The sequence below is a fragment of the Megalops cyprinoides genome, chromosome 7 (assembly GCF_013368585.1).
Source record: "Megalops cyprinoides isolate fMegCyp1 chromosome 7, fMegCyp1.pri, whole genome shotgun sequence".
NCBI classification, from domain to species: Eukaryota; Metazoa; Chordata; class Actinopteri; order Elopiformes; family Megalopidae; genus Megalops; species Megalops cyprinoides.
This window is the reverse complement of record NC_050589.1, coordinates 874,205-886,903: the sequence shown is the minus strand read 5'-3', so window position 1 is coordinate 886,903 and position 12,699 is coordinate 874,205. Positions and strand designations below refer to the sequence as shown.

Genomic DNA, 12,699 nt, shown 5'->3' with positions numbered 1-12,699 from the left:
TGCCTTATGCTATACATTACACTGTGCCTTATGATTATGTAATTAGATTTATGCAGTAATCAGAGAAAAGATCATAAAGTTCTTTCTTCTTTTAAGATATAGATGTATAGCAGCAGTTAGATGCCCCAATAAGATTTCGCAAAAAATGACCAAAGCAGCAGTTGTGGGTGGAGAGAGAGATCATATGCAAGGCTGGATGTTTTTATCTGAGCGTTTCTGGTGGGTTTAGGGCAGTGTCTGGTACATAATGACCCCAGACCCTGAATGAAGCTGGACAGATCAAAGTGAGGCATTATATACGTCCTACTGTGATGCAGGGTGATGTTGCTCTCAGATGATTCTGAGACGGGATGTGGACGTTAGTATTATGCAGGACAATGCTGGCATGGATCGTTGTTAGACACTGTCTGTGTGCCAGTTTAAAGTAAGGGTGCTCTGTGTTTGCTTGCTGTGTGCTTCACAGAACTGTTTTTAATCTTGGTACTTAATCGTTACTTTCTGCTTGGTACCGGTGTCCTTGTGGAAGGTGTTTTTATGACATGCATTAAATGTGTCACAATGACCTTGTGACATTGAAGGTTGCTCTGGATAAAAGCATCCACCAGCATGAAAGAATAAAAAAAAAAAGCATGAATTAATAATGAATACCATAGTTTGCCATTTCCAGGTGTGAGTTCATTAAAACGTTTGGCCTTCTACCCGGCCATGTTTCATTCACAGAACTGAATGGCTGATATTCCATTACAGCAGATGCTCTTTCCCAGAGTGACTTCCAGCATAAGAGGACAGAAGTGCCTCCACCCGGGTTATACGAACATCAGTGCCAGACCTGCTTAGCAGGGTCCCAGACCATATTCACATGTTTGCCTAACAGATATTCTTATCCTGGATCACCAGCTGGACATTTACTGAGGTGAGTCAGGTTACACACCTTATCCAAGGGTACGGCAGTAACTCACCCGAGAATGCAGTAACTCACCCGGGAATGCAGTAACTCACCCGGGAATGCAGTAACTCACCCGGGAATGCAGTAACTCACCCGAGAATGCAGTAACTCACCCGGGAATGCAGTAACTCACCCGGGAATGCAGTAACTCACCCGGGAATGCAGTAACTCACCCGGGAATGCAGTAACTCACCCGAGAATGCAGTAACTCACCCGGGAATGCAGTAACTCACCCGAGAATGCAGTAACTCACCCGAGAATGCAGTAACTCACCTGGGAAACTCCAGCATTCTTACTGTTTTTACCGTTATGCTGTGGCAGAATGCATGCCTCTGGCTGAGATTATGGAAAAGTAATAGCACTGCTTCAATACTGAAGTTTTTACATGCTTTGCACACATTCAGTGGTAAATTAAGACTTAAATATTTAGATACTTTACTGGGTAACTGAATCTTAGACACTGTCCACTGTCCATCCCACAGGTGAGATGCCCACAGGTGAGGCTCTGTCAGGGGAGAGGTGTTGCAGGTGTTCAGGGTGGTTATACAGCTGTAGCAGTGAAGCTGTTTGGACTGGGCTGTGATATGGGCTGGATCCTGGGTCTGAGTGCGGTGCTACGCGTGCGGTGCCTGGGTAAGCGTGCAGCTGTGTGACTGTGTGGAGCAGACGCAGTGTGAGGGGGTCTGGGCATACAGATACATTCTCCAGAGAGCAGAGCGTTACTGTGCTGTGGCGTTCCCCTCCCCATAGCTATCCATCTGCTTATCAGCACACAGCACAAAGCTCCTGCCTCTCTGTGGACACAGCACAGCGTCGCAGAGCAAATAACACAGCACCGTGTCACAGCAAATAACACAGCACAGTATCACAGCAAATGACACAGCAGACACTTCATCAGCGTCACCCATCTTCAAATAACACACAGAGCTACTCATGCTTACACACACTGAGTGATGTACGCTTACACACACCAATCTAAGCACGTTTACACACACCGAGCAACACATGCTTAAATACACTATACCTACTATGTTTAAATGTATCATTTTTGGCATGTACTGAAACATGTAGTATGGTGTATTGTAAATGCATACACTCTTTAAGGATTATTGCAAACTGATTGCTGAATGAATACCATGCCCTGGGGATTGGGTATAAAAGTCCTGCACATTTGGGGCGAAACGGCTCCCTCTGTTGGCTGTGAGCAGGATGGTGGTGGACGCTGGGAGCCAGAGCGTGGCGTCGGTAAAAGATCAGACCGATTATTATGCGATAAACTGTCTGCTGGGACACTGGAGCCAGAGCGAGAGTGCAGGGAGAGGGAGAGGGAGGGGGCGGGGCGGAGCGGGGCGGGGTGGGGCAGGAGGGGCTGTTCATTGTGATGTCATAAAGGGGAAGATGAGTGCGGTGATTGAGCACATGCCCCGCACAGAACCCCTGAGGAGGGCTTGACAGGCAGGGGCAGGACAAACACAAGAAGAAAAATCCCTCCTCTCTGCCATCTGTGTCCTCACTAAAAAAGCATTTTCTCTTGGGGTGCTGATCTTGGGGTGCTGATCACTGACATTTGTGCCCCATTTCACTGCTGCAGCCCCACAGAACGGCGAGTGGGTATCTGCACATGACCTTTCTTCATACCTGATCTCTCCATGGCAGCGTGTGTCAGTGGGAGAGACGATGTTGCAGGGGATGCTAAGGCAAGATTCATTTCCTGTGAGTTTCCCCTAAGCTGAGATCCCTGCTGTACTTACAACAGAAAAAAAGGAAAAAAATAACTTGGAAAATGATGAAAACCAGCCAGAAATAATCCCTTTTTTGAGTGTGAATCTTTTTAGCTGTATGGATGGTGCATTTTTCTACAAGAGAAGAGGTTTTCTTTATCGGGCTGAACTCAGCACCACAACGAACACTTTAAAATCAGTTTCATTTCCTCACCAGAATGATAGCACACTGGTTCTGGGTGCCTGTTAGTGCTAGCCTCCAAAGCTAAGCTATATTCTTCATCTCTGATTTCAGTTCTGAGTTTGAATAATTAAAAATACATAATCCCAAATGGTGTAAAAAATTATAGACTGAAAGGTTTTCTTTGGTCTTATTAAGGAAAGGGAGCAAGGAAAATATTTAACATAGCGGCTCACTGTGCAAAAAAATGTAAATTGCAAAAGAAGGATTTAAAATAAGAAGATAGATTTGCAGGAGCAGAAAAAGAACGGTGTTATTTTATCTAGACATTGTACCTCTGAGCTGGTTCCCACTGTGTGCCCATCTCTTTGTAAGAGGTTACCACCACAGCAGAGACATTTCATCTGAAGATGCTGAAACAAGCCCCACAGGGTGGGCTTTAATGTCTGGGGCCAGGATGTGATACAGGGATTTAAAGATTTACCACTCCTTGCTTTTTTTTCTGAGACGGCTGGCTCAGATGCCTATTGGCGTTCCACAAGATGAATTTAGAGGGTGATTCACACCAACCACAGAGCTTTCAGCCGCAACAATACTTTGAATAATTTATGGACTCATTTACAGTGATATTACTCTTTCTTTCCTTACACATCCCTCCTTTTTCGGTCTGGGAAAGGGGCAGTGAAGGGGGTCTAGAGAGAGGAAAGAGGAGCGGCGTGCTGGGGCCGGGGTGTGCAGGAGGGGATGTAGGGGGAGGGGGGGGGTGTTGCTAGGCTGCGGGGTGAGGTGTCTGCACATGCAGAGAGAGGGTGATGACCTGGAATGAATCCGGCCACTGTGTGTGAAGAGCTTCCAGAAAAGCCCCTGAGATCAGAGACAGGGCTGCAGGCTTTGCGCTAGAGCTGATTCCTGCCAGACTCCAGTGTAGCAAACTCAAAACAACAGTCACTTCCCCAGTTACAACACACAACACTGCGTGCGCAGAAACACTGACAGCACTAACACACGGTGGCAGGCTGCAGTGGCGTGCCACTGTGTGGCGATGAATAAATGAATGAATATTTTAAATAAATAAATCCAAACCTGATGTTTCAAACCCAGAATCATGTGCTCCACTGAGCACACTGTTGCTACATTGCAGGTATAAGCAGGGTTATTTAAAGTGCAGAATGGAATCAGCTTTAGTGATCTATAGTGATCTATATTTGAGATTGCATTTCTAACGTGCTGCAGATCTACTGTGATTGGGTCTCTCTGCCTCTTCCACTGCAGTGATCTCCAGATCACTCCCTCCACACAATTTTAAAATGCACTTTGATGTGAGAAATATTCATAAATAAGTGACATGTCTTACTGTAGTTTTCCCTTTAAAGTGTCATGATATAGCCACTGCTAGGCAACAAAACTGAGGTGGGTCAATACATTCCCTCCTGGATTTACAGATACAACATACTCTACCCTGGCCCTGGAGGGCCACAGTGTCTGCAGGGCTATTCAGCCTTGGCCCTGGAGGGCCGCAGGGTCTGCAGGGCTACTCGGCCTTGGCCCTGGAGGGCCGCAGGGTCTGCAGGGCTACTCGGCCTTGGCCCTGGAGGGCCGCAGGGTCTGCAGGCTTTCAGTCCATCCAGGTCCATGTGATTAAAGTAAATTGGGATATGGGATTTGTAAGCTAGCTTCCCTCCCTGTTGCTGTGTGCTCTGGCAGTGCTGCACTGCAGGCCTCTCAGACCAGCTGCAGGGCTGGGTTCTCTTCAGCTCAATGCAGTCCCACCCCAGCCTGTGGCTCGCACTGAACTGGAAACACAGTGGCAACTCTACATGGATGCAGAAACATCTTTAAATACAAAAACTAATTAACAAAAGCCTAATTATTTTTTTCATAGATACCAGTAACTCCCTGATCTGCACTTGTTATACAGAAGCAGATTTGTTTTGTAGAACACTGTCAGTTCAGTACCACATGGGAAACACTGACTTCAGATCAGCCTTTAAATGAGACGCCTTGAGACACTAATGAAACACCTTTACAGTTGTGCTTTTATGTCAATAAAGTAGCATTGATTTTAACTAAGCGCAGGAGCGAGGATGCAGGTCTGAAATTAACCCCTGAAACTCTGTCTCTGCAGGCGATTGTGAGAAGCATGTCGTTGTTAGAGACGGAATTGTCTCTTGCAGCCACAGAATAACACTTCCAGGACACAGATTGGTTACCCGCAGACAGCTTGTGAAGCGCGGAGCTTGTTCCGAGGAGACCGCAGTGATGAATGTCCTGGCTCTGTGAGCAATCCTCTCTGTTCTGTTTATATTAACCTGTGGATCGCGAGAGCTGTGGGTTGGCCCTCAAGGCAAAGAGGCCTCTTATAGAGCTCTCATAATGACTTTTATGGGCGGTGTAACCCTGGAGCATCTCCTCAGCGTCAGAAGCTGCGCGGTGCTTCCTTTGTGCTTCTCACAGCTGTTGTGCTCCTTCTGTGGGTGCTGTGCTATGGCTTTTCTGCTTTATTTTTGTTCAGATATATAGTCTGCAGTCTTAATCAAGTAGCATTATAGCACCAGTTTATATACTGACACTTAAGGTATGCCTTGTATATATTACTGTAGCACTTTTATGTAGTGTTCCATTTATGGCATTACTAAATGCTGTGTCCCATTGTCCACCGTGTTCAAATGCAGTCTGACCTGTTCTGAGTGTGTTGTTTGTATGGCCATAGAATGGACTCACTGTATAAACCTTGCTTTGCAGATCGCTGTGAATAAGATCGCCTACCGAATACATTCATGTAAATATAATCCAATTCACACGTTCAGCCAGAATGGTTCTCCTGGTTGCTTCATCCCCCGCCCACTAACGCAGTTTCTCCATTGGTCAAATATTATGACATCTGCAGTGTTCTGATGGGAAGCTGGCTTGATGGCTGTGAATTTACACTAGCGTTTTGGACAACTTTCAGACAGACAGAATATTATGCTCTATATAGGTTTACGGTCACAAACAACACGTCAAAATACTGTATGACCAATGTGTCGCTTCCAGTTGCACCTCACCTGTAAAATGCAGAAGGAATTATTGAGCAATGTTGAAAGGGCTTTTTAAAACCACAGTTTATACGACACTTGCAGACATCTCTTTAATTGCTGTGTTCCAGGATTTTTTTGATTAGAGTTGCGATTCTAATGGGTGTGAGAGTACAGACATCAGAGAGAGAGAGAGAGAGAGAGGGAGGGGGGAGAGAAAGAGAGGGAGGGGGGAGAGAAAGAGAGGGGGGTGCTGGTTATAAGACACCATGCATTTGCCACCTCTCTCTGTCTTTTAACTGAATGTGTGAGAATTGGAGTCCACCTATCTAAAAAAATAAATAAATAAAATAATAAGGATTACGACCGCGCAGGTGGCCGGTAGCAGGATGAAATCAGCGTAGAGCACTGCTATGGAATCACCCTGCCTCCGCGTCCGACGGAATCGCAGTGAGAGATACCCGAGATGCGCTGCGAACTGCTCGACGCGTTAGTCTTCGAGCGCGTATGCGAAGCGGCGAAGCCCCGCTGGAGGAGACGATCTGCGCAGCTTTAATCGCGCTGCTGGGATGAGATTTCTGCAACCAAATCTGGAGTAAGACACGGAAAGCGATCGCGCCCGGTGAGCGCGCCAATCATTTGAGAAACACGCGTGTGACTCAGGCGACCTGCCCTCCTGTCTGAACTCCGATCGGAGCCGCCTTCGTTCCCCCGCTCCTCGCTGTGCTTCTGGGTTTTATCAAAAGCGGCCAGCGAGTCGCGACCATCGCGGAGCGAGACCCGCACCTGATCAAGCGCAGCCCAGTGTAAGTTGGCTGTAGCGGAGAGAACAGCACGCAGTTCAGTGGGTCAGTGAAGACACGATACCTTTCATGTTTTTCTTCGGAAAAGATACGGGATGCTTTTCAATGAAGGTCAACTTGTAGCAGCATTATTTTCATCCATCTGAGCGAGTATTTGCTGCTTATTTTCATATTTGCAGCGTCTATGTCAAGCTTTGTTATGTTACCAGCGCGGCGCTGGGTTCAGTGATTCCCAAAGCCGAAGCGTGGAGTATAGTACTTTCTTGTATTGCTCGGGAGGATATCTCCCCGAACGTATACATTTTTTCGACAGACAGTAACATACTGTTTCGTTTTTTCCCCTTCAATAGACAGTCTGCTCGTCTTGACATGGTTCTCAAAGCAACAAGCATCACCGTACGCTGCGATGCCGAGCAGCAGCGCGCGCATTTTCGGTGACTAATGCAATGCTTATCGGAGTTAATGTTTGTTTCTGCTCGTTTGATTCATCGCGTTCTTCCGCTAAAATAATGGGCTTGATTTTAATGACTTCGGACCTGGTCACTTCGTTTATATGTTAATCAGGCGCACCGCGTCTCTCTTCTCTTTCCCGAGTCCGCGGTAGTGTTGGAGGACCATGGCACGCTACGATCTGAACCCCTACTTTCTGTGGAGAGTGTTTTGGGTAACGAAGGTTCTCGGGGAATTGGCACTTTCGCAGGAGATCTATGCCCCTCATTCTATCCGAGTTGAAGGGGATTTGACTTTGGGTGGCCTTTTCCCCGTGCACGCCCGCGGGCCCCCGGGAATTCCGTGCGGGGATATCAAAAAGGAAAACGGGATCCACCGGCTGGAGGCTATGATGTACGCTCTCGACCAAATTAACAGCGACGACGAGCTTTTGCCCAATATCACTTTAGGTGCGCGAATCCTGGATACGTGCTCGAGGGACACACACGCGCTGGAGCAGTCCCTGACTTTCGTCCAGGCTTTGATACAGAAAGACACCTCGGATGTGAGGTGCACCAACGGAGACCCGCCTGTGTTTGTCAAACCGGAGAAAGTGGTCGGAGTCATCGGGGCCTCGGCAAGTTCGGTGTCCATCATGGTAGCGAATATTTTGCGACTCTTTCAAGTAAGTGCTTATCTGATGACTTCGTGGGCATGGGTACTCGGGCTATACAATACGCACCATGAGCAAAAATCAGTGAAAAGAGCACGCTCGTTTGGCTATGATGTGCGCTGGACTTTTCCCATATCACACTGATCACATATTTTTCAGTATACAGATAAAAATGAATAAGTTATACATACTAAAATATTAATCACTGCTCATACTCGTACAGCCAGGCACGAATTCGGTGTGAAAGGACTCGTTCTTCGCGGCAGTTCCGCGCTCCCGACAGGCGCAGGGATGTTTCGCTCCGTTTACAGGATTCAGGAGGAATCGGGCTGTGATTAAAATGAGTTTGCATAGCAGCTGAACGCAGTCAATAAGTACATCCAGCCATGACAAGACTGCTTAGAAAGCGAGGCTTCAGCGATTTTAAACGCCTCAAAGAAGCTCTAAGCGTCTCGCAGTGAATTAATGTTGCAGTTAGGATTAAACCCACCTATCGATTTTGCTCTTAATGAGTGGGACATTTCTATTACGCATTTGATTTTAGATTAATATTTTACCCCCAGCATGCAATGTAATATGTTGGAAGAAAATAAGACGTAATTGAACATCAAGATTATCTTCTGTGGCGTGTAGATAGATTGAACAACATTCCTCGGGGAGTTCAACACACAGGCCTTCAGATATGTTTAACTAAATGAGATAAATTGATTGTCACGGCGCAGATCGATGGCGCTGCCCCTCGCCGCGGCTCTCCGGTGGTGCTGAAAGAACAGCTCCCTCCGCGCTCCCGCTGCCGTCGCGGACGCGTTCACCCGCCTTCAAACATCTTACGCTTGTGTGTTTTCCTGCTTCATCTGGACACTCGCACACTCGTGAACATATGATGACATGTGTCTGTTTTTCCAACCCATGGTCCCTATGTGATGCAGTTTCACCAGACTTTAGAAATACCTCTTTTAGATTGTGTGGTGATTTCTGTGAACTTGACAACTCCAACAATGATGCTGGAAAGAATAGGTGAGCACTTAAATCGTCATCAATAGCATTTAAGATGCTCCCAGAGCAATATTACAGCAGACAGTCACTGCGTGATAGAGCCGCTAAATTGCTACTTACGAGCAAATGAACACTTGTTAAGAGTTTCACCTCGAGTTCCTCCCATGCCGTCTCTGCAGAGCAGGCTTCGTCTCAGTTTTACTATTTTATCACTTTTATACTGCTTTTCATATCCGTACAGCAGAGTTTCCCTCCTTTGACGCCAGTTAACACATTTTAGATGCAGCACTGCTAAAATACTGTATTATCACCTGGAAGGCACAGGTGCAGTTCGCGAAGGCGGCGAGCAGAGCCAGTTTTTCGCGAGGCTGCTGTCAGTTCTGTAGCAGCTTTGCAGTGAGTGTAATGCTGGATGTGTCTCTGCTGTGCATCTCTGTGTGACAGAGACGTGTGGTATGGCCATCAATCATTCTGTGACCATCTTGTACCGATGTCTATACACGTAGAGAGGTGCAGTTTAGAATGAAGTGGAGAAGCAGCTCTGTTAGCTGTCTGAATCCCACACTCAGCTAACCCTGAGAGGGGAGAACAAATCACTGCTCATCTCATCTCCCCAAATCCAAACCTCCCCACTTTCCTTTCCAACTCCGTTAGTGCTACTGTCTGAGTATTAGTTTATGCAGTTTTTCATTGGCTGGGTCTGTTTGTAAGTCATAGCTGTTACCTGATTGTCTATGAATGTACACAGCCACAGCAGATAGTCTGCATGCCACAGGACATCAGCACAGGTGTGATGCTGGTGTGCTGTGCATCGTGGGAAGGTGCCCCCAGCAGCGTGCTGAGGTGTGTGCGGTGCTCAGTGTTACCTGTGTGCTTTTCTCATGATTTTATTTGAGTCAGAGTGCACGGCTGAGTGGCTGTTTAAACAGAGGCCGTTAAATGACAGAAAAGTGCTCAGTGTGCTTTTAGCATCAATAAACGCTCGCCCACATCAACAGCACCAACCCCCCACCTCCCCCCCCCCACCCCCCTACCCTCAGTTTATGTAGTTGCTGCAGAACACCCCCATTAATCCTGGTGTCAGTGGGATTAGGGACTTTTTCACACTGATTTTTCTGATTCAGTTTCTGATTTTGAGACTTGCATCCCAGACAGGTGTCAATTCTGTCTGTCCCTGAAGGAAGCCGTATGTCTGCAATTGGAAGGGACTCTGGGAGTGTGGTTACACACACTTCACCTGGCCTTATGGAATCAAACCCACAGAATGAACTCACTACCTGTTCAAACCAGACTTCACCTCAGGAGTAATTCCTGTGTGTGTGTGGACAGAGCTGTGTTCGGTGTGTGTTTGGTTGTGTGTGTTTCGGTCTGATGTACAGCTGATCAGACAGATGTAGTTATATCAGTCCCTGTGTCTGTGTGACCCGTATAGGGGACTGAAATACTTTTCCTTTAAATGGTTAACAGTCCTCAAGCTGTTTTTGAGTGTGGCATGCGAACCTAAGCTGTTCTGGACGATTAACCTGCAAATATTTTACTTCAGTACTTTGAGTCCTGGGGGGGACACGCTCAAAACTTTCCTCAGGTGAATCTCAGGCTGAGAGTGTGGCAACACCTTCACAAGGCAAAAACATACAGGCCTAAAGAGCTTTAAGGTGAAAGTGTTCATCTCATAACATCTAAAGATTGTCTTTACCTCCAATCAATAAACTGTAATTCCCTTTGCTTTGGAGTCAGTAATGATGTTTCATGGGGTAACATTAGTGAATCTGAGCGTATAATAAGGTCCATGAGCAGGGACATTGTTTCAGGTATTACTTTCCCTCGTTCTTATCTGAAGTGTAAAGAGACAGACCTGCCACATCAGATACCATCAGAGACGCCAGGAATGGGCTGCAGCCGGGGCCGATGCTTTCAATCAGGACCTTTATCAGTGCGCAGGCTCTGAGCTCTCCGCCTCCTGTCCGCTGATACGCAGCCTCCTCTCTCGTGTCCTTGGTCCTCAGTGCATCGACTCATTCCTCGGCCTCCAGGGCTGCGGAGGCCACAAGGCTTCAGCTGTCACCATGACAACCAGGCCTCTGAGAGCGAGGCTGTCAGCCGCCCGCCTCATCGCGCGCTGTGCGCACATTCGTCCGACACGGCTGCCCGGGCTTTGGGCTTTGCTGAACATTAGAGAGAGAGGTGGTCTTTCCTTTTTTTGACTAGCAGGAGAGAAGATTTATGCAGAAGCAGTAGCCTCCTCAGATTCCCTGTTGTTAAAATTTCCTGTGCCTTATCATAATTTCAGAAGACCGACTCATCAATGTCAGGCCTTGATGGTAGTGATTAAGTCGCTGGCTAATCTAAGCTTACTTACTTCGGCCATTTCCAATCATTTTGATGTCATCTAAAAAGACAGATGATTCAATATTCTGTTCACGCACTCTCACGCCCAAGACGCTAGCAGAAACTCATATGAAAATCAGTTCTGCTCTGATACCATCCCTGACTTTACCCCCTACTTCCATCACTCCTCATCTCCTGATCTCTGAAAAATGGCTGTGACCACAACCCCTGCTGGTGCACCCTTACTTATTTATAAAATGGGAAGGAATGCTTTCAGATAAAGTTAACATTATGCACACACACTCTCTCTCTGTCACACACACACACACACACACACACACACACACACACACACACACACACACAGACACACACTCTCTCTCTGTCACGCACGCGCACACGCACACACAGACACTCACACAGACACACACACACTTGCTCACAATATAATAATAATAATAATAATAATAATTAATTATTATTATTATTGTGTAACTTAACCAATGCCCTTACTCAGTCTAGCTTACATTACATTTCTTATGTTTGCCATATTTTGCATCTCCATAGAAAACAGCACAGAGCCATGTGTGTTTGTATTCTCCCAGTGAGCTGCTGAACAGGGTCCTGAAGCAGCAGGAACTGAATCAGAGCATTCTCTCTGATCACATTCAGATCACCTGTAAGGTGAAGCCAGTCACAGCTATTAAACAGTTTCTGTGAAGTCTGTAAGTAAAACACAGCAGTGAGATATCTCAGCCCAGACTCTAACAGAGTGGTCAGGTTTTAATAGTGAAAAATACGGACCGGGGCAGCATTCTGTCCTTGCCGAGAGGTGGAAATGTCTTGGAATCCGCAGAGCAGCATGTCCTCGGTGTTCTTTAAAGGATCTGCGCTGTACAGAATGCCCTTGCAGATGATCAGCAGTGCTGCACACTCAAACACATCTCTGTGTGCCCGCCGGGAGAGGACTGCTGGGATACGTCAGACCTCCGAGAGCTGATACACCTGTGTCCAGGGAACTCTAACAGACAGCGATAGACTTTCTGTCTCCTTGGACACATGACATGAAATCATCCGGAATTAAGCCGGGAGCATCTGGAAAAGCAAATCTCAATTCCCACAGTGTCCGAGACTGTTTTTACGATCTGTGTGTGTGTGTGCGTCTGTATTTATTTCTGTGTGTATGTGTATGTGTGTGTGGGTGTTTGTGTGTTAGCTTGTGAACATGTGTGTCCCTGTGTGTGTGCACGTGAGTAAAGCCCTCTGTAACACAGAGCAGTTCTCTGCCCCCCCCAGCGATTCCCCCACTGCCTGCTGGCCCTCTGTCCGCACACAGAATCCCCCTCCTCAGCTGCTCTTCCACACTCTCTCCGTCTGGCCTCAGTCTCAGCCCACCCCTCTTTTCTGAAGGGTTCCAATAAAGACAAATCACAGTGTGTTTTTGATTCTGTGTTGTGCTCACACTTACTGGTCTGGGAGTGTCGTTAGCCTGGTCTGACACTGTTAGTCATTCAACTCAAATGGATACACTTCTGTTCTATTGTGCTGGAAGTCGCTCTGGATAAGAGTGTCTGCTAAATGAATATAATGTAATTTAAAGTAAAATCA

General features: G+C 46.9%; 1 protein-coding gene across 1 annotated transcript in view; it reads left to right on the top strand.

Annotated features, from left to right (window-relative positions):
* The first annotated feature begins 6,152 nt into the window (after window positions 1–6,152).
* Window positions 6,153–12,699, top strand: part of LOC118780222 (metabotropic glutamate receptor 7-like) — a 123,148-nt gene continuing 116,601 nt past the window's right edge. The window contains exon 1 of the mRNA XM_036532629.1: window positions 6,153–7,779. Coding sequence (XP_036388522.1) covers window positions 7,282–7,779 — 498 coding nt within the window. The 5' untranslated portion in view covers window positions 6,153–7,281. The remainder of the gene's footprint in view (window positions 7,780–12,699) is intronic.